Source organism: Macaca mulatta, chromosome 2 (assembly GCF_049350105.2).
Source record: "Macaca mulatta isolate MMU2019108-1 chromosome 2, T2T-MMU8v2.0, whole genome shotgun sequence".
NCBI classification, from domain to species: Eukaryota; Metazoa; Chordata; class Mammalia; order Primates; family Cercopithecidae; genus Macaca; species Macaca mulatta.
Window position 1 is genome coordinate 108,772,088 of NC_133407.1, and position 26,790 is coordinate 108,798,877.

At 39.9% G+C, this 26,790-nt stretch overlaps 1 protein-coding gene across 2 annotated transcripts in view; it reads left to right on the plus strand.

Annotated features, from left to right (window-relative positions):
- The window catches only part of LARS2 (leucyl-tRNA synthetase 2, mitochondrial), a 162,085-nt gene that overhangs the window by 39,813 nt on the left and 95,482 nt on the right, over positions 1–26,790 (plus strand). For both annotated transcript variants that reach the window (XM_028844035.2, XM_015131155.3), the window contains one exon: positions 18,384–18,473. In XM_028844035.2, coding sequence (XP_028699868.2) covers positions 18,384–18,473 — 90 coding nt within the window. The remainder of the gene's footprint in view (positions 1–18,383; positions 18,474–26,790) is intronic.

The following is a 26,790-nucleotide window of genomic DNA, read 5'->3' on the forward strand; positions in this document are numbered from 1 at the left end:
AGACAGGGTTTCACCGTGTTAGCTAGGATGGTCTCAATCTCCTGACCTCGTGATCCACCCGTCTTGGCCTCCCAAAGTGCTAGGATTACAGGCGTGAGCCATCATGCCCAGCCTATCTTAACAATTTTTAAGTGCCAGTTCATTGCTATTAAGTACATTCACACTGTGGTGCAACCATTATCACTGTTCATCTCCAGATGAACCTACACATAGTTTTTAAAGTTATATCAATGGAATAACATAGTATGTGTTCTTTGGTGTCTAGCTTTAACTCAACACTTTTTCCCCTCTATTTTTTATTATAACAATATAAATTTTCAAACACTTAGAAAGATTGAAAGAATGGTACAATAAACATTCATATACCTTTCACCTAGATTCAATAATTGTTGCTGTATTCGCTTTATCTCTCTTTATTTATAAGTATTTTATATATATATATATTTTTCCCCCTGAATTATTTGAGTATGTATTGCAGACATCATGGCTCTTGACCCCAAAGTACTTCAGCATTCCTATCTGAGTAAGAACTTTTCTTACACAACCACAACACCATTTTGAAAACTAAGAAAATTAACAGTAATTCCATAACGTTATTTATAATCCAATTTATATGGGAATTTCCCACTTGCCCCAAGAATGTCTTTTATAGTTGTTTTTACTATAAATAAGTCCCCTGCGTTAGGTTTCTGCTGCTACCGTGACAAATTATCGCAAACTTAGCATCTTAAAACAACATCAGCATATTATCTGACAGTTTCTGTAGGTCAGAAGTTTGAGTGAGCTTGATAGGGTCCTCTACTAGGGTCTTACCAGGCCAGAATCAAGGTGTTGCTAGAGCTGTGGTCCTTACTGGATCCTCTGGGGAAAAATCCACTTCTGAGATCATTTAGGTTGTTAGTCGAATTCACTTCCTTGGTGACTGTAGGACAGGTCCGTTTCCATACTGGTCATCAGCCAGGGATTGGTCTTTGCTTCTAGAGGCTGCTTGCATTTCTTCTCAAGCCTTCCACATGGCCCCCTCAGCAGTGCATTCCCTCTCATGCTTCAGATCTCTCCCATTCCAGCCAGAGGAAGATTTCTGCTTTTGCAAACCCATTTGATTACATTGGGCCACCTGGATAATTTAGGATACCCATCTTATTTTAATTACATCTACAAAATTCCTTTTGCCATTTAACTAACATATTGAGAGGTTCAAGGGATTAGGGCATGAACATCTTTGAGATGGTGATTCAGCCTACCACATCCTTCTACCTTTTTTTTTTTTTTTTGAGATAGGGTTTTGATCGGTCGCCCAGGCTGGAGTGCAGTTTCACGATCTCGGCTAACTACAACTGCTGCTTCCTGGGCTTAAGTGATTGTCCTAAGTAGCTGGGATTACAGGCACCTGCCACCATACCCAGCTAATTTCAGTATTTTTTGTGGAGATGGGATTTTGCCATGTTTTCCAGGCTGGTCTTGAACTAGTGAGGTCAAGTGATCCACCTGCCTCGGGCTCCCAAAGTGCTGGACTTACAGGCATGAGCCACCATGCCCAGCCTCTTTTTTTTTTTTTTGAGACAGAGTCTCGCTCTGTCACCCAGGCTGGAGTGCAGTGGCGCCATCTCGGCTCCCTGCAAGCTCCGCCTCCTGGGTTCATGCCATTCTCCTGCCTCAGCCTCTCAAGTAGCTGGGACTACAGGCGCCGGCCACCATGCCCTAATTTGCTAAATTTTTTTTTGTATTTTTAGTAGAGATGCGGTTTCACCGTGTTAGCCAGGATGGTCTCAATCTCCTGACCTTGTGATCCGCCCGCCTCAGCCTCCCAAAGTGCTAGGATTACAGGCTTGAGCCACTGCACCCAGCCCAATTTTTGTTTTTTAATGGTTGTCATGGACTGAATGTATCCTTCTAAAATTCATATGTTGAATCTCTAATCCCCAATGTGGTGATACTAGGAAGTAGAGCCTTTGGGAGATAATTAGGTTTAGATGAGGACATGAGGATGGCATCCTTATGATGAAATTAGTACCCTTATATGAAGAGACCACATAGCCCTCCCCGCAAGTCCCCATCTCTCCCTGCCATGTAAGGACACAGCAGTACAATAGACTTCCACAAGTCAAGAAGAGGGTCCTCACCAAGAACCCAATTGGCTAGCCCGTTGGTCTTGGTTTCCCAACCTTCAGAACTGTGCAAAATAAATATTTGTTGTTTAAGCCACCCAGTCTGTACTATTTTGTTATAGCAACCCAAGCTGACTAAGATAAATCGTTTGTGCCTCCACTTTTTGTTTTCTATACAATTTAAGAGACTAATACATTTTAAAAAATTATTAACCTGAAAGCTATTGTTGCAACTTTGGTTTGAAACTCCACGTTTTGTTTTCTGCATAATTTAAGAGAAGAATACATTATAAAAAACAACTATTACTTTATGTTTTTGCACACACAGTATATAAAGATGTAATTTTGTGACATCGATAACTGAAAAGGTTAGGGATGGAGCTGTATAGAGGCAGTTCATGTACGTTACTGAAGTTGAGCTGGTATAAATTCAAATGGGAATGTTATAACTTTTGGGTGTCAAATATAATCCCCATGGTAACCACAAAGAAAATAGTTGTAGAATATACACAGAAGGAAATGAAAAGGGAATCACAACATTTTACTACCAAAAAATCAGTTAAATACAAAAGACAATAATGCAGGAAATGAGGAACAAAAAAGCTACAAGGCATATGAAAAACAAATAGCAAAATGACGGAAGTCTCTCCCTATCAGTAATTACTTTAAAAATAAATGGCTCGAACTCTTCAGTCAAAAGACAGATATTGAAAAAATGTATTAAAAAACATGATCCATCTATATGCTGTCTCCAACAGAGTCATTTTAGATCTAAAGACACAAATAAGCTGAACGTGAAAGGCTGAAAAAAAGATATTTCATGCAAATAGTAATCAAAAGAGAACAAGGGGCCGGGCGCGGTGGGTCAAGCCTGTAATCCCAGCACTTTGGGAGGCCGAGACGGGCGGATCACGAGGTCAGGAGATCGAGACCATCCTGGCTAACACAGTGAAACCCCCTCTCTACTAAAAAATACAAAAAACTAGCCGGGCGAGGTGGCAGGCGCCTGTAGTCCCAGCCACTGGGAGGCTGAGGCAGGAGAATGGCGTAAACCTGGGAGGCGGAGCTTGCAGTGAGCTGAGATCCGGCCACTGCACTCCAGCCTGGGCGACAGAGCGAGACTCTGTCTCAAAAAAAAAAAAAAAAAAAAGAGAACAAGGGTGACTGTAGTGATCAGACAAAATAGACTTTAAATGAGAAAAGGTTACAAAAGACAAAGAAGAGCATTATAAATAAAAGGCTCAATACAATAAGGTCTATTATAAGTGTTTATGTACCTAATAATAGGCCATTAAAATAACTGAATCAAAAAGGGACAGAATTGAAGAGAGAAATAGACAGTTCCACAGTAATAGTTGGAGACTTTCCTACCCCACTCTCAATGGATAGAACAACCAGACAGAAAATACGTAAGGAAACAGGGGACTTGAAAAACGCAATAAACAAACTAGGTCTAACAGACACCAGAACACTCTACACGACAAGAGAGTACACATTTTTCTCAAGTGCACATGGAACATTCTCCAGGATAAACCATATATTAGGCCACAAATTAAGTCTAAATAGGTTTTAAAAGATATATAAAGCATCTTCTCAGACCACAATGGTATGAAGTTAGAAATCAGTAACCGAGGGAAGACTGGAAAATTTGCAGATTTGTGTAAACAACACACTCTTAAACAATAAATGGATTAAAAAATCACAAGGGAAATTAGAAAATACTTAGAGATGAATGAAAATGAAAACAACATACAGTCTTATGGAATGCAGCAAAAAAGTACTAAGTGGGAAATTTATAACTATAAATGTTTACATTAAAAAACAAAGATGTCAAACAACTTTACTACTTATGGAACTACAAAGAGAAGAACAAAGTAAACGCAAAGCCAGCAGAAGAAGGAAGTTGGTTCTTTGAAAAAATCAACAAAATCGACGGATTTAGGATTGCTGTGTCTTCTTGGTGATTTACCCATATGTAATTGTATAATGTCTGTCACTAGTAATTTTCTTTGGTCTGAAGTCTATTTTATGGTATTTAACTATGAAGCATATATGAAATATATTGTACTTTGAAGTGTACATGAAGTGTAATTTATGGTTTTTTTTTTTTTTTTTTTTTTTTTGAGACGGAGTCTCGCTCTGTTGCCCAGGCTGGAGTACAGTGGCCGGATCTAAGCTCACTGCAAGCTCCGCCTCCCGGGTTTACGCCATTCTCCTGCCTCAGCCTCCCGAGTAGCTGGGACTACAGGCGCCCGCCACCTTGCCCGGCTAGTTTTTTTTTTTTTTCTATTTTTTAGTAGAAACGGGGTTTCACCAGGTTAGCCAGGATGGTCTCGATCTCCTGACCTCGTGATCCGCCCGTCTCGGCCTCCCAAAGTACTGGGATTACAGGCTTGAGCCACCGCGCCTGGCCCTTTTATGATATGTTAATACAGCCACTTCTCTTAACTTACTTCATCTTACATTAATATAGCCACTCTTTTCTTGTGATTAATTTTTGCATACTATGTCTTGTCATCTTTTTACTTTCAACCCACTTACTATATTTGAAGTGGGTTTTGTGGAAATTGAAAATAGTTGGGTCATTTTTAAAATACATTCTTCCAGTCTCTTTTAATTGGCATATGTAGACCATTTACATGTAATATAATTATTGATATATCAAGACTTAAGTCTAGCATTCATGTGTTTTCTGGTATCTCCTTTTTTTGTTTCTATTCTCTTTTTCTGCATTTCTGTGAGTAACTTGAACTTTTTTTAGAATTCCATTTTGATTTATCTATAGTGTGTTTTAGTATCCCATTGTGTAGCTTTTTTATTAGTTGCTTAGGTGTTACATTATAATGTACTACAATCTACTGGTATGATCATTTTACCAGTTGAAATAAAGTGTAGAGACCTTACTTCCCTTTGCATGCCTTTACTTACTCTTTCCCATTTGTAACATAATTGTTTTAAATGTTTCCTCTATGTACATTAGTAACCACATAGACAGTGTTATAATTCTTGCTTCAACCATCAAATATAATTCGGAAAACTCAAGAGAAAGAAGGTCTATTGTATATACCCCTATTTTTGCATCTCTCATTGCTTTTTTTTTATTCTTAATATTCTAAGGTTCCTTCTTTTATTATTTTTCTTCTGCATAGAGAACTTTCTTTAGCCATTCCTTTAGAGTAGACCTGCTTATGACAGATTCCCTTTGTTTTTCTTTATCTTAGAATACTTGATTTCCCCTTAGTTTCTGAAGGATATTTTCATGGGATATAGAATTTTGGGTTAACAGTTCTTTTCTTTTAGTACTTGAAAAATGTGCCACTTCTTTCTGGCCTCTGGTTTTTGATAAATCTGCTGTCTTTGAATTTTCTTCCTGTACGTATTGCATTATTTCTCTCTGGCTGCTTTCAATATTTGTTTCTTTGTCTTTAATTTTCAGAAGTTTGATTATGATGTGTTTTGGAGTAGATTTCTTTGAGTTAATCTTGATTGGTGTTTGCTTAGCTTCTTGCATCTGTATGTTTATGTTGTTGCCAAATTTGAGAGAATTCCAGCAATTATTTTTTTGAATAGTTTTTCAACTCTACTCTTTTTATCCTTGCCTTAGGAGACTCTGATGACATGTATGTCAGATCTTTTGTTATAGTTCCACGTGTCCCTAAGCTCTATTCATTTTTTTTTTCCAGTCTGTTTTCTCTCTGCTGTTCATTCAGATTAGGCACATTCAGTTGTTTGCTCTTCAAGTTCACTGATTCCTCTGTCTCTTCCATTCATCTGGTAAGCCCATCTACTGAGCTTTTATTTGTGTTACTTTATTTATTAGTTCTGAAATGTTCATTTGGTGGTTCTTTATAACTTTCTTTGCTGGGACTTTCTATTTTCTAATTTGATTCAAGTGTGTTCATAATTGCTTGTTGAAGCATTTTTATGCTGTCTGCATAAAATCCTTGTCAGATAGTTTTGACATTTGGGTCATGATGGTGTTGGTGTACGTCAATAATCTTTTCTCATTCAGTTTGAAATCTTCCTGGTTTTAGGTATGGCTAATGATTTTCTATCGAAACCAAGATATTTGGGGATTCTTTTAAGACTGAATTTTATTTAAACCTTATATTTTAGCAGGCCTCCTCTGATACTGCTATGGCAGGTGAAAGGGGCCACTCTCTCTTTACTTCCAGGTGGATATGGAAGTCCAGGATCTCCACATGTTCATCACTTATACTTGGGGGAAGAGAGGGTCTCCTTGTTACTGCTGGGCAAGAATAGAAGTACAAGCTCCCCACTAGCCTTCCACCAGCATCACCCTGACTGTGAGTGGAAAAGCCACTTGTTACTGTGCCTGTGGGTACAGCTGCCCAAGCTATAATTGTTCTATTTTTCTGGAAGAAAAATAACATTAATTTTATCTGCAGCATCCTTGAAAATGTTAGGATCAACAGGACAGAATCATCTGAAAGATGCTTTTGTGATGCCAGTTCTCTAGGTTTCCTGAATAATATAAAGGCTATTAGATACAGACATGGATCCCCACAGGGACTCCACTGACATGATGGAGAGCACTGAGCTGTGTGGAATTCCTGCCTCTCCATTCCACCTCCTCTGACACTGTCTTATCAGGGAGAGGGAGGTGTACTGCATTCCTGCTAGTTAGGGGTAGAAGTCCACACTTCTGTGGGCTCCACTGATACCACCAAGAGGGGGATGGGTTGTTCACTAATGCCCAATAGAGCTAGAAGTCCTAGCTTTTCCCTCAGCTTCTTGTGACACCACCCTGGGAACGCGATTGCAGTGCCTTATTATTGCCCCTTAAGGGTATAAGTCTAGGCTCTTTGCTAAGCCTTTGCTGGTGGAACTGCAGTTTTTTTCTGTGGTATTGACTGAAGTAGAATGGTTATTGGCTAAAAGTTTTCTGTCTTGGCTAGGTTAACCTTTCCTGGTACTTTATCTAGATAGAGCAGTTTAAGTCTTTCTTTTCTTATTTTTTCCCCTCCCTCCCTCCCTCCCTCCCTTCCTCCCTCCCTTCCTTTTCTGTTTTCCTTTCTTTCTCTCCTCTCTCTTCTTTCTTTTTCTTTCCTCTGTACTCATTGGCATTTCTGGGTTACTGGCTTTGTTAGCTCCAATTCTGGGACTTACTGGGCATTTAAAAAGTCAACAGGACTTACCATTGTCATTCCTTAGGTCCTCACGTCCCTAACCTGCCTCCTCTTCTTCACCGTTTAGAGTCTTATGTTTCATACATATATACATTCCAGAGTTTTTAGTTGCATTTAGAGAGAATCGGGAAAAGTACATTTACTCCATCTTCCCAGAAGTAGAAGATCACCATGTGTAGTTTCAAAAATCCCTCACCTCTGGTGAAATTCTGATCAGTGCTTCCCCAACCCTTCTCTTAAAAATCACTGGACTATCAAAATGATTTTCTATGAGTTTTCTAAGTTTAGAGTTTTATTTCTTGTCTGTGTCACATATGAAATATTTCAGGACATGGCATATTTCTACTCCTCATTGTTTATGGAATTTGCAGGCAGCAAAATGGCTCATTTTGGGCACTGCTGTCACTGTTTGCATCCGTGGAATTGATGATTGATATTTCCTCTTTCTCTGGATCCATGCCTGTGTCTAACAAATAGCCCTTATATTATTCAGGGAACCTAGAGAACTGGCATCACAAAAACATCTTCCAGATGATTCTGTTGTGTTGATTCTGAAATTTTCAAGGATGTTGTAGATAAGATTAATGTTCTTTCTTTCCAAAAAAAAAAAAAGGGAACATTTGTAATTTGGGCAGCTTTATGGCATGTGCCCAACTAGGCTAATAACAAATTGCAACTCAAACCAATTAATCTCATCTGTAGTTTAATGGAGGGTTTTCTCTTCCCAACTGTCTAGTTAGAAAAGCTGTTTGTATTGTTAGTATGCCTTGATAAAATTCTTGTAAGCTGGCAAAGAGCAATTACCAAGAAATTAAGAGAATTGTTGCCTCTTGTCTGATTATGGATTATTTGTAGAATCTTGTGTAGTTTGTAACAGGGGACAGCTTTCAGGTTACCATAAAAATGATAGTGCTCAAAAAATATTGGCCAAGAAAATAGAAAACAAAGGGGAGCTTACTGATCAAGCTGTTTTCGGTTAAAAAAGAGTGTGAGATGTCTTTAAAACTGCAAAGACCATGATTTCCTTGCCATCAACACTCATTCTCTAAGTTGGCTTCAAGAGCACTTAATTAGAACATGAACATGAACCTGTCAGATGACTTAAGAATTTAACTTTTAGCCCTAGATTTGAAAAACAAGACCCTTAAGAATAAAATGCATGCCCTATAAAAAGTGTCTAGCATTTGTCATTTCCAATTTTCATTAAATGCTCATTTTCAGCTTCAAGTTAGTCTTAAGATAAAGGAACATATTGCATAAAAATGAGTTCTTAGACAAACATTAGGCTCAAGATTAATTAATTACCCTGATATTAACACCTGTTCCCTCAATTCTGCAAACAAGAGAACAGGAAAGATAAAGGAGGTTAGAGACAGAACCTTGGCAAAGATGGAATTTGACAGATGGTTGAAGGAAAAGGAATTTAGGAGAAGAGGCTGAGAGGAAGCAGTCAGTGAGGCTGAGGAAGCCTGGGCAGTAAGAGTCATGAGGAATCACAGTTCAGGAAGGAGGAAGACGTGGCTATGTGGTCTAGCAGAGAGCTGCTGACTGGGCCTATAGATGACAAGAAATCATTTGTAGTGGTACAAGTACTAGGTCACTTATGCTTGGATTCTAATTTTGCCTCTGAGTGTCTGTGTGACCTTAAACAAGTTACTTTGCATCTCAATTCTCTGATCAGTAAAATGGCGACTTACTCATTCAACAACATTTATTAAGCATCCTTTGTATCAGGCACTCTCCTAAGTACTTGGAATACATCAGTGGGGAGAAAAAGACAAAACCCTTTCTTTCACAGGGAGACCTTAGCATTTACAGTTTCAGGAGGGGATGAAGACAGACAATAAACATAATAAATAAGAAAATAATATAGTGTATCAGCAGGCTATAAGTGGTATGGAAAGAAAAAAAGGTAGAGTAGGGTAAGGGGAGAGAGCAGGAGGGCTAGGGATAAATTGCAATTTGAAATTCAGAGGTCAAGCCCACTTTTGGTAATAATTACCTCCTGGGATTGTAATGAGAAGGACGTGAGAGGCCCCTCAACTGCCAACGCTGTACCCAGTACTTTGTCAGCCCCTGGTAAGCATTAGCTGTTACTGTTACTGTTGTCATTCCTAAAAGAATATTCACCATGCGGTTCCTTTATCTAGGAGTACTCCAGTTCACTCATGTTGCTTGGTTACTGGCACCTCCTTAGAGTATACGTGTTTAAGCCAGTCCAGTCATAGCTGGGTTGCACTTACCATGGTGCCATGTTACTACTTGACGCCCCTCTGAATCCAGAGACCTGGGTACTAGTTTTGCTTCTGCCACCCCGGAGCTGGGCAGCTTTGGGTGAGTTTTCTTGTGTATAAAGCAGCGCTCACCATCCCTGCCTCTCAGACCACTGCGGGAATGGTCTGAGAGGCAGGCATGGTGAGCGCTGCTTTATATATGAGAATGTATAAAGATGAGAGGATGGGCTGGGCACAGTGGTGCATGCCTGTGATCCCAGCACTTTGGGAGGCTGAGGCAGGCAGATCACTTGAGGTCAGGAGTTTGAGACCAGCCTGGCCAACATAGAGAAACCCTGTCTCTACTAAATACCAAAAAAAAAAAAAAAAAAATTTAGCTGGGCATGGTTGTGGGCTCTTGTAATCCCAGCTACTCAGGAGGCTAAGACACGAGAATCACTTGAACGTGGGAGGGGGAGGTTGCAGTAAGCTGAGATCGCACCACTGCACTCCAGCCTGGGTGACAGAGTGAGGCACTGTCTCAAAAAACAAAAACAGAAACAAAAAAAATAGAACGATGAGAAGATGGAGGAAAGAGCAATTTGGGAAGCCTAGAGCTGGATCCCAATGTGTCCTATCATTTGTAAATTGCTGAGGGATTTGTTAGATACAGGAAGGGCTAATTCAGACTCAAAGTCAGGGCTGTACTGAGTGTCTGAGCTTCATTCTCTGTCTCTCTCCTGCATGAGGACCATTTAGGAGCATCTAAGTGAGAAACTAGCCCTGTTCCCCACTTCCTCCTCCATTGAAGCCCTGTTGGGAGTTGTGGGAGGGGAAGGCCATTCTCATTAGGTTTTCCACAGCTTCCTCTTCAAGAATCATTTCTCTTCTAGCAAGAGAAATGAGCTGTCAGAAACTTTGGCTTTTTTTTTTTTTTTTGGTGATGGAGTCTCACTCTGTTACCCAGGCTGGGGTGCAGTGGTGTGATCTTGGCTCACTGCAACCTCTGCCTCCTGGGTTCAAGCAACTCCCTGCCTCAGCCTCCTGGTAGCTGGGATTACAAGCGCCTGCCACCATGCCCAGCTAATTTTTGTTTTAGTAGAGACAGGGTTTCACCGTGTTGGCCAGGCTGGTCTCGAACTCCTGACTTCATGATCCACCAGCCTCAGCCTCCCGAAGTGCTGGGATTACAGGTGTGAGCCACCACCCCCAGCCAACTGGCATTTTTATTTTTTATTTATTTATTTATTTAAATTATACTTTATGTTCTAGGGTACATGTGCACAACGTGCAGGTTTGTTTCATACGTATACATGTGCCATGTTGGTGTGCTGCACCCATTAACTTGTCATTTACATTAGGTATATCTCTTAATGCTATCCCTCCCAGCTCCCCGCTCCCCAAAATAGGCCCTGGTGTGTGATGTTCCCCTTCCTGTGTCCAAGTGATCTCATTGTTCATTCCCACCTGTGAGTGAGAACATGCGGTGTTTGGTTTTCTGTTCTTGTGATAGTTTGCTGAGAATGATGGTTTCCAGCTGCATCCATGTCCCTACAAAGGACATGAACTCATCCTTTTTTATGGCTGCATAGTATTCCATGGTGTATATGTGCCACATTTTCTTAATCCAGTCTGTCATTGATGGACATTTGGGTTGGTTCCAAGTCTTTGCTATTGTGAATAGTGCCACAATAAACATACGTGTGCATGTGTCTTTATAGCAGCATGATTTATAATCCTTTGGGTATATACCCAATAATGGGATGGCTGGGTCAAATGGTATTTCTAGTTCTATATCCTTGAGGAATCAGCACACTGTTTTCCATAGTGGTTGAACTAGTTTACAGTCTCACCAACAGTGTAAAAGTGTTCCTATTTCTCCACATCCTCTCCAGCTCCTGTTGTTTCCTGACTTTTTAATGCTTGCCATTCTAACTGGTGTGAGATGGTATCTCATTGTGGTTTTGATTTGCATTTCTCTGATGGCTAGTGATGATGGGCATTTTTTCATGTGTCTGTTGGCTGCATAAATGTCTTCTTTTGAGAAGTGTCTGTTCATATCCTTTGCCCACTTTTTGATGGAGTTGTTTGTTTTTTTTCTTGTACATTTTTTTGAGTTCTTTGTAGGTTCTGGATATTAGCCCTTTGTTAGATGAGTAGATTGCAAAAATTTTCTCCCATTCTGTAGGTTCCAACTGGCATTTTTAAACAGCTGGTCATTGAGCACAGCTGCCTAATGAAGTTTATGTATCTGTTGCCATGAAGGTGGGTTGAAAGTTGTTATTTTTTACTGTTTTTGTTTTTTGTTTTTTTTAAGTTTGTTTTGTGCAAACACAGGATTGAATGTAAGGACTAAAGAGAATCTGTGTTGGGGTGGGGCTGAGGCATGCAGGGAGGATTTGAATCAAGAGCAGGCTTATGAGAGATCCCCCTTAGCACAGTCATCGGAATACCCTGATAGAAATTTCATACTAACCAAATCATGCTCTTAGCTCCTATTGAAGTCTGTTTCATTAGGTTCTGTGAAGACATAAAGGCAGGACAGGACCCTGCCTTTCACACAGTATCTGGGAAAGAGATGTATTTGGGAGGAACTTCTTTGCAGTGGTTTTCAACCCTGGCCCCATGTTAAATTTCTAGAGGTGGGGCCTAGGCATTCGTAACTTTTAAAGTTCAATTCCAAGGTGTAACCAAGTTTGAGAACCAGTGCTTAGTACAGAGGACTCAGCGGAGAGTGGCCATCAGTGTTCTGATTCTGGCAGATTTTTCTCATGAGCCTCTCTCTTCCCTCTTCCAACACAGCAGATGTACAGAGCTGTGTACTGGAACCTTGAACCATCATCAGTGAGAATCATCTGATGTAGCCTGGATTGTTATTTTCTCTTTTAAGCTGCACAATAGGAATGCCAAGGCTAGTTTCTCTGCCTTTGAGCTGTATTATGCTTTTAGAACCCCTCCCGTTTAGAATTAAAGGACCTGGGAATGCATAAAAGACAAAGCCATCACTAAACATATGTTTCCTTTTGATCTGTTGCAAATGACAAAGTGCACAATAGAAAAGATCGTTTGTTTAAAAAGCATGTGAACAGCTCTCCCGTTTCCAAGACTCATTGTTTTGAAGGCAGGAGGCTCACAGTGAGACTTGGGGAGGTGAAGTGATGCCTTGTTGCTGGAAACTGTGATGTGCAGTGGCCGCTCACCTTTCTGATGTGCTTACAGGGCCGCCGGATGATTGACTTGATAAACATGTTGCCTCAGGTTTTTTGTTTTGTTTTGTTTTGTTAAATTCCTGGTAGCTAACCTAAATATCATGAGGTTGTGATGCCAATGAAATACGTGACGGCTTTGAATGAGCTGTTCTGAAATCTAGGGCCAATCACTGCCAAAGATGCAAGTGGACCGAGAAACCAAGACTAAATCCTGCCCAAGCAGCAGTGTGGGGGTGGAGGTAACCTAGCAGGCCCTCCCAGCCAGAGCTCACTGGGAGCAGCCTAGTGTGGATTTCTCCATCTGGTCATGTGTTTTGGTCTTTCCCTAATAAACACCATCTCTTTTTAGTCAAAAAGCCAGTATTTGTTAAGGAGTAGAGCACTGTTTTTTACCCCAGTTCTTTCCTCTCCCTTGTGCCTTACCCCAGTAGGCTGATGGCTCTATCAGCCCACCTCTGAGTGGTATAGTAATGAAGCCAGCCTCACTCACCCCTGCCATCACATGCTCTTTTTGTTTTTAGACAGAGTCTTGCTGCGTTGCCCAGGCTGGAGTGCAGTGGCACAATCTTGGCTCACTGCAACCTCTATCTCCAGGTTCAAGCGATTCTTCTGCCTCAGCCGTCCAAGTAGCTGGGATTACCGGCACATGCCACCATGCCTGGCTACTTTTTGTATTTCTAGTAGAGACAGGGTTTCACCATGTTGATAGGCTGGTCTCTAACTTCTGACCTTAGGCAATCCGCCCCCCTTGGCCTCCCAAAGTGCTGGGATTACAGGCGTGAGCCGTCGCACCCGGCCCATCACACGCTCTGAGTAAAGCCAAGGGATACAGTACTTGTTGATTTTTCTTGCAAGCCCAGCCTAATGCTTTGCACACATTGTTGCCTTTTAACCTCACAGCAACCCTCTTAGATGTGTTTCATTGCTTCTGTTTTCTAATAGGGAAATGTGGCGTGGCCACAAACTAGTGATGCGAGGACTTAGACCCAAGTCAGATGACTTCAGGGTCTTTCCTGAGATCACGCTCTCCCAGGCTCTTTTCCTAGAGCAAGGAGTGTGAGCCTGAGGAGACTTCAGTGGGGTACATGGAAGGTGGCCAAGTGCTGTGATTCTTCCTTTACAGACCAAGTGTTATTTTATAGCAGGAATAGTATAGGCCTCCGTGGCTCAACCTTCTTGGACTTTATCATTGATGAATCGCTATGTCTCAGGAGCTGCTGGCCAGACTGGCTTAGTTGTTAATTTGTGCAGTCATTGAGGTATGGGCGGCAGGTCTCAAAAGATGGTATTTTGAGCCTCACTTGTGTTCTCAGAGAACTCAGGTTGTGTGTTGGGCTCTGTGGTTGCTCGTGAATGTGCAAAATATTTTTAATGCCAGAAACCAGGTATTATAGAATGTAGAAATGCAGCTTAGAGGAACAATTCTAGTTGGAATCCCAGACTCGTAAATTTGGTCTCTTGGCAGCTAGATTGCACTTTCTAGAGCTCAGGAAGATATAAAAGTTGACACTTTTATGTAGATTTATGTGGAGTGTGGCTGAATTGCCAGTGCTTTTGTAGCTATAACTTTGAATTGCCTGACTTTTGTATTAAAAACAATGGTGCATTAACGTAGGCGTTGGTTATTGGAAAAACGGCCGAAGGAAACGCCTTTAACTTGTTATTTGACTTCTTTGGTGGTCTCCCTAAGGACTCTTACCAGTTGGTGCTATCCCACAGCTTGTGGGCAGATGTGAGCAACAGGAAGCCCTACCCCACAGACTCTGGGTTCCCCCTTGGAGTTGCAGGCAGGGTTCCATCTGGAATTTGGGTGCTGTGGGGCAGATTCTCGTGGATGATCTTTAAACATTTATTTGTTCAACAACTATTTTATGGGAAGGGATAAACTCATGTATCAAGAAAAACTGTATGCATCTCTAACTTCAAAATAGGAAATTTATTACACAAATTTATTATGTAGATTTTCCAAGTCAGACAACTACTTGGAGGCATATTAAATGATTTAAAATTTAGATAGTAAAATCAACCACTTATTACCAGTGAATAGCATTATGCATGCATAATAGAGTTTCAGAATTTTATCTGCCTGCAACCCCAGACTTGACATGTCCCTTCCTCTGGTTGGTCTCCGAGTTGGTAGAAGGCTTGGTGGTCGCATCATGCAGCATTCCTGTGTGCACTGCAAGTCATGCTCAGCAGAGATGGGGCTACCCCCGATGGAGAAGGGAAACTCACTTAACCGCCCCCATGTTTCCACTTTTGCCCATTGATGTTTAACAAGTTATCAGTATGTATAGAATGGCCACCAGAGAGCTGTTTGATTGATGCTTCTTTAATCAGTCTGTGATTATAACTCAGACTGAAGAAATCTGAATTTGTGGATCGGGGTTCCTCCACCTTGGTGCTGTTGATTGATATTTGGGACGGGGTGATTATTTTGTTCTGGGGACTGTCTTGTTCACTACAGGTTTTTAAAGCAGCATCCCTGGCCTCTATCCACTAGATGCCAGTAGCACACACACAACATACACACCTGAGTTGTGACAAACAAAAATGTCTCCAGTCAGTGCCAGATGGTCTCTGGGTAATAAAATTTTCCCAGTTGAGCTCTCTTGCTTTACAGAAGAGAAGAAAGGACTATTAACATCACCTCTGTGGGTGTTGAGACCCCAAGAAGACCCTTGTCTACAGAACTGGGTTTTGAATAGGCACTTCCCAGTGAAAATATGAAAATAGACTCTTGATTTCTAGCCAGTTGATTAAAATAAAAGCTTTTCAGCAGTTTAATTTCAGAAAGATGGCTTTGATTATTTTGATTGAGATAAAGCATTAGAAGACTCAAAATAGCTGTTTTTGTTTTGCTTTGTTTTAATGAGCAAATCAGGGAAGGTTCCAGAGGGCTCTATGACTTTCAGGAGATGTATTTCTAAGTGATGTCTGTTCCCAACCGTATTTATGATCCGTGTGAGACTGAGCTCCTGGTGAGCCTTGCGAGTGTCTGTTCTGGCATTTCTTCATGGAGTGGACATTACTGAGGGTCAGTCGGTGGCTGGGCCCTGTGTGCAGCAGATGGGAATAAAAGGGACAGGAGCACAGTGTCTTCCTCAGGGCACACCCAGCCTCCTCTGGGCAGGTGAGTCACGCACTTCAGTACGATGGAACTTTTGAGTGCTGTGTATATGCCTGGAAATGAAACCACCAGTGATTGGAATAATGGTCCTGGAGCAGTGGTTTTCAAGCTGTACTCTTTTAGCAGTTGAGGTTGCTTTTTCTTCAAATGACATGTGCAGAAATGTAACATAAATAAATAGATCAGACCCATATTGGAAGCCAGGGTGAAAGCAGGGGCCTGTAATTCCCCACCCCTCCCTTTACCTCGGAGCTGACACTTCCAAAGAGAATGCCCTTTCGTTACAGGTTTGACTGAAAGTAGGCTAACGCTTGGTTGGATGAAGATCATTGTTTTTCCTGACTAGATCATCCTCTTTTTTTCTACTTTAGGTAAAAGCGATTTTCAGAACCATCAACCTAAATGAAGATAACAATGCTGTTTTATGGCTGTGTAATTTTTGCTGTCACTCTGTGGAAGCAGATTCACGGGCTTAGAGAAAAAAACACATACTTGTATATTTTATATATGTGTGTATATATAAAATATGTTGTATATATATTACATATATAATATATAATGTGTTACATATTTACTAAAAGAATTTTGATATGAACAACTCAAATAATAGAAAAATAGAGAAAATAAAATATTGAACCTCTATCCCTTAGATTTAACAATTCTCATTATTTTCTCAAAATTATTTCACACACTTCTCTAAACCTCTAGTGGGTAAAGATTTTTTAAAAATAAAAAGATATATCCACAATGACCAAGTCTTGGGAATATTTTTTCTATACTACCTCCACCCCTTACCCACATCCCCTATCCCAGTTCATCTTGGGGACCACAATGTAATAATTTGAATTTTGTTGTGAAACCTACATGAAGGAATCAAACTTGATTCAATGTGCAATAGTTCGTATCTCTACTTTATTCTTCCTTCAACAACAATTTTGGGTGCCTCAATGTGCCAGGACCTGAGCATACAACAATGAGCCAATGAAATAGACCAAATGTAGCTCCTGCCCTGGGTTTCGTTAACAATGGAAGTTTTTAAGTTGCTTGTCTAGAAAACTGAGGAGAACAAGTTCTGTGCCATGCTAGCTGGAGGGGTAGCTGGGGAGGAAAAGATGATGGATAAGGATGAATTTGGAGGTTTGGGGAAGCAAGCCCATTGGCAGAGTGCCGGTTAGGTTCTTGAGTTGATGAAGATCTTTGTGCATGACGCCCCTGTAGACATCTGTGAAACTGGAAGCCAGAGCAGGCTGCATCGTATGTGTGCCTCAGAAATTATGGCTCTTGTGTTGTGGAAGCTGGCCTAGGCAGACAGCTACAATGTGGGCAAAGCCTCTGACTGGCTGGTGGTTCACTAGTTGCCTTGAAGTGGGAAGGTAGAGCCAATAGTCAGAGTTGAGTTATTTTCCCTTTAAAAGAATTGTTTTCTAATAGTTATTACTCTGCTACTTTTATAAAACAGCACAAAGAAGGACTCAGGAATCTTACATAAGAAAAACAGCCCACTGGGAGCACAGATGTTTACCTGACACCTTGCTTAGTTCCTACCACATGCCCAAAGTCCACGTTTGAAGCTGTCTCATTTATTCACCTTAAGGAAGACTGAGTTGTTTGCACTTTTGGTAAAAGTATGCCTTCTATCAAAAGTTTATTACAAGGCATGGTGGCACACACCTGTAGTCTCCGCTACTGGGGAGGCTGAGGAGGGAGGGTCGTTTGAGCCCAGGATTTTGAGACTACAGTGAGGCATGATCACACCACTGCACTTCAGCCTTGGCGACAGAGCAAGACTTCTGTCTCTTAAAAATAAAGTCTGTTACAAACGGAATCATCTGAAACATTTAAAGAGCACTAGAAAAGAAACGTGACAGTGTAGAGGTTTTGTGTTTATTTGACTTTATCAACCATAAATTGTGTTTTTCAGAATTCTATAACAAATGTGTTTTTAGGACAGAAAGTAAATTTGGGGAACCTTTGATTTAGACTTGGAAATATAAACCAAGTGGTTTCTTACTAAGTTTAATGTTTTTAATTGTTCTTCCTAAGTAGACAACGGCCCGATTCACATAATGGAATAAGTGGAATAGACGGAGTCTAAAGGAGCCACAAAGCCCCAGTTATGTGTGGAAACACAAGATATATTTTCAAATGAGGATCATACTGAGGCAGGCAAATATTCCTCTTGAATTTTGTGATTGCTTTCAAAATGAACTACGTTTGTGAATAAGCATCAGGGCCCCCGTGTATGTTTGTGTGACAAAAATATTAATACCCAATTTTGTACAACGTAATTCACTTGTTAGTGCCATAGATGAGTGGGCAAGAGGTGTGCAAAAGACTTGACGTTGAGTTTCTCATTGAACATGCCCTCAGAAAGGTGTAGGTGGCATTTCAATAACATATCTTTCCAGAATAAATTGCAGCTCTCCTTACTTTACAATTGGTGAAAATATTTTGAGCTGATAAATATTTTTGTGATTTCATTACTTTTCAAAATTCAGTTGCAAGACTGATGCATGCATGGCAGCGGGGATGTTTATAATGGCCTGTACATTATTTTTCTTCTTTGTTGGCAGGAAATAACTACGTGCTTGCCAGATTACTACAAGTGGACTCAGTATCTCTTTGTTAAACTGTATGAGGCTGGGCTGGCCTATCAAAAGGAGGTAAGTTAAAATTAGCTGCACTTTTAAAATTTAGTGAATATCTTTAGGACACATCATTGTTAAATAAGAAGCAAGTAAACCCTGTTTGCACAGTAGCAGTTAAATGAACACTACCTCAAGTTCATAAATTCAGTCACAGCAGACCCAGAAAGTGACTACTTCCTAGTTCAGTTTAGTGTCATCAAGACAGGGTCTGGGCTTCTTTCACCCTTGAATTCTTACCACATAACCTGCTCTCTGGTTCCTGTAATGAGATCAAGGAGGGGGTGTAAGAAGAAAGAATACAGCTTCTCAAATCCTAGCTTAGCTCCCTCTCCCAGCTGTGTGACCAGCTGGGTAACTTAACCTCTAGGAAACATGGTTTTGTATCTGCTGAATGGGAGTGGGCACATTTTCCTTGTGGGGTACTATGGTTTGGATGTCCCCTCCAAAACTCATGTTGAAATTTAATTGCCATCGTGATGGGTTTAAGAAGAGGAACCTTTAAGAAGTCAGTGGGTCATGAGAGCCCTGTCCTAATAAATGGATTAGTGTTATTATTGTGGGAATGAGCTCCCAATAAAAGGATGAGTTCAGCCAAATTCTCTGTGTGTGTGTGTCATACACTTACTTGCTGTTCTACTTACTGCCATGGGATAATGCAGCACAGAGGCCCTTGCAGATGTTGGCACCATGCTCTTGGACTTCCTGACCTCCAGAATCAGCCAAATAAACTTCTATTAATAAATTATCCAGTCTGTGTTATTCTGTTACAGTAGCAGAAAATGGATGAAGACACAGGGTTCTTGGAAAGATTAAAGGTAATAGTTAAAGAACAGCGATCACAGTGGTCTCCTGAGAAATGGAAGTGTTTGTTATGGCGGGAGCTCAATAATGGTAGATAAGACTTGGAATGGTAGGAGATGAGCCAAGGGCATCATAGTGTGACATAGAACTGTCCAGGATGATAGCCACTAGCCACATGTGAATTTAAGTTTAAAATAATTAAAATTAAATAGTGTTTAAAAAGTCAGAGCTGGGCACAGTGGCTCACATCTGTAATCCCAGAACTTTGGGAGATTCACACAGGAGGATTGCTGGAGGCCAGGAGTTCAAGACCAGCCTGGGCAACACAGTGAGACCCTGTCTCTACAAAAAGTAGGAAAAAATTAGTCCCAGTTACTCAAGTATCAAGACGGTGAGACAAGAGGATCCTTTGAGCCCATCAGCCTACTGGGGTAAGGCAAAAGGGAGAGGAAAGAACTGAGGTAAAAAATAGTGTTCTATTCTTTAACAAATATTGGCTTTTTGACTAAAAAGAGATGGTGCTTATGAGGGAAAGACCAAAACACATGACCAGATGGAGAAATCCACACTAGGCTGCTCCCAGTCAGCTCTGGCTGGGAGGGCCTGCTAGGTTACCTCCACCCCCACACTGCTGCTTGGGCAGGATTTAGTCTTGGTTTTTTTCCAGGTAGCTCTCTGTCTTAGTTGGTTTGTGCTGCTACAATAGAATACTTGAGACTGGGTAATTTATAAACAACAGAAATGTATTTCCTCATAGTTCTGGAGGCTGGGAAGTCCAATATCAAGGTGCCGGCCTCTGGCAAAGGCCTTCTTGCTGCATCATCCTACAGTGGAAGGTGAGAGGGCAAGAGAGAGTGAGAGTGAGGGAGGGAGCAAGGGGGAGCCGAACTCACTGGTTTTTTTTGTTTTTTTGTTTTTGTGGTTTTTTTTTTATTTGAGACAGAGTCTTGCTGTTGTTGCCCAGGCTGGAGTGCAATGGTGTGATCTTGGCTTACTGTAACCTCTGCCTCCCAGGTTCAAGCAATTCTCCTGCCGCAGCCTCCTGAGTAGCTGGGATTACAGGCATGCACCACCACACCCAGCTAATTTTTGTATTTTTAGTAGAGACGGGGTTTCTCCATGTTGGTCAGACTAGTCTCGAACTCCCAACCTCAGGTGATCTGCCCGCCTCGGCCTCCCAAAGTGCTGAGATTACAGGCGTGAGCCACCATGCCCAGCTGAACTCACTTTTATAACAAGCCCACTCTTGATAACTAACCTACACTCGTGATAGCAACATCAATATATTCATGAGAGCAGAGGCCTTATGACCTAATCACCTCTGAAATGTCCCACCTGTTAACACTGTTGCATTAGGGATTAAGTTTCCAACACATGAACTTTGGGGGACACATTCAGACCACAGCAATCTCCTTTTATTGGATAGCTATTTTCAAATTGGCCTTGAAACAGAAAACATTGCTATTAGCCTTCTATTTCTGTGGTTTATTTCAAATACAAATTTTTGGAATAAACTTTATAAAGTTAACCGACTTTAGTAATATACTTTGTAAAGCATATTTAACCAAAATAACTCAGGTAAATGAGCATTTAGGAATGGTATTTGAGCAGAGCATTACTAAACATAGCTGGAGTGTTTAAGTCTTTTGTTCTTAACAAGCACTGTCCACCAAATGTTCAGTTCTGTTGCAAGAAGAATCTGCTGTTGCTTTCACAAAACAAAGTATTTTCAGCTGCAAATATGAACATAAAGACCTCTACTTGGTAGAACATTAATTTCACCTTTTGAAAAACATTTTCTTAAAACTCTTTTTTAAAAAGTTCTATTCCGTCGATGTAGTTTTAGAGGGTTTTGTTGTTGTGGGTTTTTTTTTTTTTATTAATACATCATAGTTGTACATATTTTACATGTGATATTTGATACATGTATACAATGTGTCATGATCAAATCAGGGTAATTGGGATATCCATCACCTCAAACATTTATCTTTTCTTTGTGTTGGAAATAATTAGATTTCTTCTAAATATTTTGAAACATACAATAAATTATTTTTAACTATAATTTCCCTACTATATTATCAAATGCTAGAACTTATTCCTTTTATCTAACCGTGTTTTTGTACCCATTAACCACTGTCTTTTTATCCCCCCTCTCTCCCCTTCCTTTCCTAGTCCCTGGCCGCCACTATTCTACACTCTACCTCCATGAGATCCACTTTTTTAAGCTCTCACATGTAAGTGAGAACATTTGATATTTGTCTTTCTGTGCCTGACTTATGTCACATGGTAACCTCCAGTTCCATTCATGTTAATGTAAATGAGAGGATTTTATTCTTTTTTATGGATGAATAATATTCCATAGTGTGTATATACCACATTTTTAAAATCCATTAATCCACTGATGGACACTTGGGTTGATTGGATATCTTGTCTATTGTGAATAGTGCCACAATAAGCACAGGAGTGCAGGTATCTCTTCGATAATACTGATTTCAGTTCCTTTGGATATATACCCAGCAGTGGGATTGCTGAATCATATGTTAGTTTTATTTTTAATTTTACGAGGAACCTCCTTACTGTTTTTCATACAGTGTATGAGGGTTCCCCTTTCTCCATATCCTCACCAACATCCATTACTCCGTCTTTTAATAGAAGCCATTTTAACTGAGTGAAATTATGTTTCATTGTGGTTTTGATTTGCACTTCCCTGATGATTAATGATGTTAAACTTTTTTTTTTTTTTTCATATACTTTTTAGCCATTTGTATGTCTTCTTTTGAGAAATGTCTATACAGGTCTTTTGCCCACTTGCTAATTGGAGTGTTTGGATTTTTGTTTTTTGCTATTGAGTTGTTTGGATTCTTTATATATTCTGGTTATTAATCCTTCGTCAGATGAATAATTTGCAAATGTTTTTCCCCTTCTGTAGGCTATCTCTTCATTTTGTTTATTGTTTCCTTTGCTATGCAGAAGCTTTTTTGCTTGATGTAATCCCATTTGTCTATTTTTGCTTTTACTGCTTGTGCTTTTGTGGTCTTACCCCCAAAAAATATTCGCCCAATCCAATGTCCTGTAGCATTTCCCTAATGTTTTGTTCTAGTAGTTTCATAGTTTTTGGTCTTACATTTCAGTCTTTAATCTATTTTGAGTTTATTTTTTTATGTGGTAAAAAATGGGGATTTAGTTTCTTTCCTCTGTATATGGATATCCAGTTTTCCCAGCAACATTTATTAAAGAGACTGTTTTTTCCCCAGTGTATGTTCTTAGAACCTTTGTCAAAAATGAGTTGACTGTATAAGTGCATGGATTTATATCGGAGTTCTCTGTTTCATTTCATTGGTCTATGTGTCTCCTTTTATGCCAGTACCATGCTGTTTGGGTTACTATAGTTTTTTAGTATAATTTGAAATCAGGTAGTGTGATGCTTTCAGCTTTGTTCTGTTTTTGCTCAGGATTGCTTTGGCTATTCAGGGTCTTTTGTGGTTCCATACAGATTTTAGGGTTGTTTTTCTATTTCTGTAAAGAATGTCATTGGTATTTTGATAGGGATTGCATTGAATCTGTGCATCACTTTGTGTAGTATGTGCATTTTAACAATATTAATTCTTCCAGTTCATGAACATAGTATATTTTTCCACTTTTTGTGTGTCCTTTTCAATTTCTATCATCAATGTTTTATAGTTTTCCTTAGAGGTATTTCACCTAGCTTAAATTTATTCCTAGGTATTTTATTTGTAATTCTTATAAATAGGATTACTTGCTTGATTTCTTTTTCAGATTGATCATTGTTCACATATAGAAATGCTGCTGATTTCTGTGTGTTGATTTTGTATCCTGCAACTTTACTAAATTTATTTATCGAGTCTAAGTTTTTTGGTTAGAATCTTTAGGTTTTTCTAAATATAAAATCATGTTGTCTACAAACAAGAATAATTTGACTTCTTCCTTTCAAGTTTAGTTGCCCTTTATTTCTTTCTCTTGTCTCCTTGCCCTGGCTAGGACTTCCAGTACTATGTTGAATAAAAGTGTTGAAAGTGGTAATCCTTGTCTTATTCCAGATCTTAGTGGAAAGGCTTTCAATTTTTTCCCATTCAGTGTGATATTAGCTATAGGCTTGTCATATATGGCCTTTATTGTGTTGAGGTATGTTCCTACTATACCTGATTTGTTGAGGTGTTTTATTTTTATTTTTATCACAAAGTATGTTGAATTTTATTGAATGCTTTTTTAGCATCTATGGAAATTATGTGTTTTGGTCCTTGGTTTTGTCATATGACATGACATTTGTTTATTTGTGTATGTTGAACCATCCTTGCATCCCTGAGATGAATCCCTGTTGATCACGGTGAATGATCTTTTTAATGTGTTGTTGAATTCTGTTTACTACTATTTTGTTGAGGATTTTTGCATCTCTATTTATTAGGGATATTGGCCTATAGCTTTCTTTTTTGTTATGTCTTTGTCTGGTTTAGATATCAGGGTAATGCTGGCTTTATAGAATGAGTCTGGAAGAATTACCTCTTTCTAGAAGAGTTTGAGAAAAATGGGTATTAGTTAGAATTCAGCAGTGAATCCATCAGGTCCTGGTCTTTTCTTTGATGGAAGACTTTATATTACTGCTGTGAACTCATTACTTGTTCTATTCAGGTTTTTGATTACTTCATGGTTCGATCTTGGTAGGTTGTGTGTGTGTCAGGAATTTATCCATTTCTTCTAGGTTTTCCCATTTGTTGATGTATAGTTGTTCATGATAGTCTCTAATGATCCTTTGTATTTCTGTGGTAAAAGTTGTAATGTTTCTTTTTCTGTCTGATTTTATTTATTTGGCTCTTTTTTTCCTAGTCTAGGTAAAAATTTGTTGATTTTGTGACTTTTCAAAAACCAAATTTTTTATTTTGTTGGTCTTTTTTTTTTTCAGTCTCAATTTCACTTACTTCTACTCTGATCTTTATTATTTCGTTCCTTCTACTAATTTTGGGTTTGGTTTGTTCTTGCTTTTCTAGTTCCTTGTGCATTTTTTGTCTGGAGTTGCTTATCTGGAGTCCTGTTGATCTCTCTTCAAAGTTCTTTTTCCTGTATGGTACTCGTTGATTATCAGTCTTGTGCTGGTATTTAGCCTTGGATGGTGGATATAGTTATTAGAAAGAATAATGGTTTATTATGCTTGGACATTCTAGGGAATGATAGAGAGTCCCCTAATTTATGAGTCTGTCTTTAGCTGTCTACATGAATTTAATAGCAGCTAGTGATGGTGCTAATTTACCCACTAGGTAAAGCTAAGTTTGCAGTGTGGCCTTGGCTTCAGGAAGCATACTGAAAGAATTGCTACATACTGGCACCTCTTCCACTGTGCCTCCTTGTGGCTTTGGAATGTAGTGACAGTAACAAACGGTAGCTTTGTGGGCTCCCCCTGGACTTAGTCCAAATTCAGGCCCATTCTGGATGGAATGGAGCAAGATTGATTTTGAGTGCTACTTTATAAGACCTATGTGATGTTCCTTAGTTAAGCATGCTTTGTCAAGAAGGAAGCTAATAGACCTTGAAAAAAATCAGTACCCTAAAATATATATTTTACTAGCCTTCTGGAACCTGAAGCTGACAGTATATTCAGAAAAGGTATTTGATAGTATTAAAAAAAAAAAAAAAGAAAGAAAGAAAGAATAGAAAAGAAAGAAAAGAAAAGCAGAGCTTGAGGAGAGAGGTGGGGAAAACAATGGAGAGTAGACAAGGGCCTGAGGAGTGATATGCTGGCCAAGAGACAAAAGCATGCTGATGGTGGGTGTGATCTAGAAGGGACAGGCACCTGTGTGAAGGGCGAGGCAGGGAGGCAAGGCAAGGAGGATCTGAGGGAAGAGGAGAAATGGTAAAAATGAGATAAGAGGCGTGAGGGTTTGAAACAGTAGGGCTGGCTGGGGCAGCAAGCCCCACAGCTGCTGTGTCACAGATAGGAAAGCTGATAAACACAAAATTAGGAGAATACTGCCCACATAATCCCCAAGGGAGCCCAAAGTCACCTACAACTCCAAGAGTGTAATGGCAAAGAAGAGTAGAGAGAAGAGACAAAAATCCCTGCTCTGACTAATCACTGTGCAGATTTGACCCTTTATGAACATGGCTCCTTTGTGTTTGTAATTGTGTTATGAGGTGCATTTCTAAATTGCTTCCTAAAAGCTTCCCACAAATCACTCAAGCAAAAAATATTAGTCCTAATGTTTAACCCTTTAATAAGCAGGGAAATTACCTTCTTTGGAATGTCCAATTCTGTGATATTCCCAGATAACTATTGCGAGGGAAGCAGTGGGTAAAATCTACCCAGAGCTCAGTGTGTTTGCAAGTGTTTTAATGATTTCAGTGTTAATTTAAGGTTCATTTCAATACAGGCTTGACTTTATTTTACAAATAAGGCTAGTTAACTACAAAGGAACATGGAATTGGCTTCAGTAGGTGATAGATAACATAAATGCCAACCAGGGAAATGAATAGAGTCAGTGAAGTTGCCCAGAAATTATATCCTATTCATAAGGCTGTGCTTGCTTAAAAATCAGCATGTTCATCCAAGTAAATGTTCAAAATGTGGAAATCCAGGATTGCTGGATGAGGGAAGCTATTGACAGAGACAGTTGTCCAAGAGAGGAGACCTGAGCAAAGGGATTTAGGAAGCAACTCCAGGGCTTGAAGGAGTTACAGGTGCTGTGCTCCCTGAGCCTCAGGGCCCTGGATTTTGATGACTCCTAATTTAACCGCTCTTGGAAAGTCTGAGCCTGAATCTGCAACTCTGTGGCTGAGGTGGATTAGAGTTCTAGAAAGAAATCCTGTGGATTCTCACAGCTGATGCATCTTTTGAGACACTGTTTCTTTTGGTGTTTTTCCCCTTTCCCCCAAGTCTTTCACTAGAGGGAGAAATTGCCTTTGTGTTTTGCTTTTTTTGTTTTTGTTTTGTTTTGTCTTTCATTCGATGCCTGGGTTTTATTATGATGTGCAAACCTCTTAGGAACACACCTTCCTCATTGTATTTTGTGACCTAGAACCTGAGAGATGCCAGGCCATGTGGGAAATGTCGATAAGAAAATACAGTCCTATTTGTTCTTGCAATCTGCAGTACCAAGTGTTCACTTCTTCCAAATCCTCTGAGGTTTGCCAGGGACAAGAGACAGAGGTGGAGGGATATGGGGTGCTCTTTTTCCCCTTTTTTTTAATATATTTCATACAGTTTTAGTTGTGCGTGGGTTGTCTGGAGTGGGGAGATGCCTCTTGAATGAACTGTCTACATTCCTAAGCAGTACTTGGTCCTTTCTACCTGTTTTTTAAGTGGAACCCTTCCAGAACCTGTGTACACTGTGGGTAGAAATGTAAATTGCTATAGCCATTATGGAAAACAGTATGGAGGTTCCTCAGAAAATGAAAAATAGAACTACGATATGATCCAGCAATCCCACCTCTGGGAGTATATCCAAAGGAATTGAAATCAGTGTGTCGGAGGGATATCTGTACACCCATGTTAACTGCAGTACTATTCACAGTAGCCAAGATG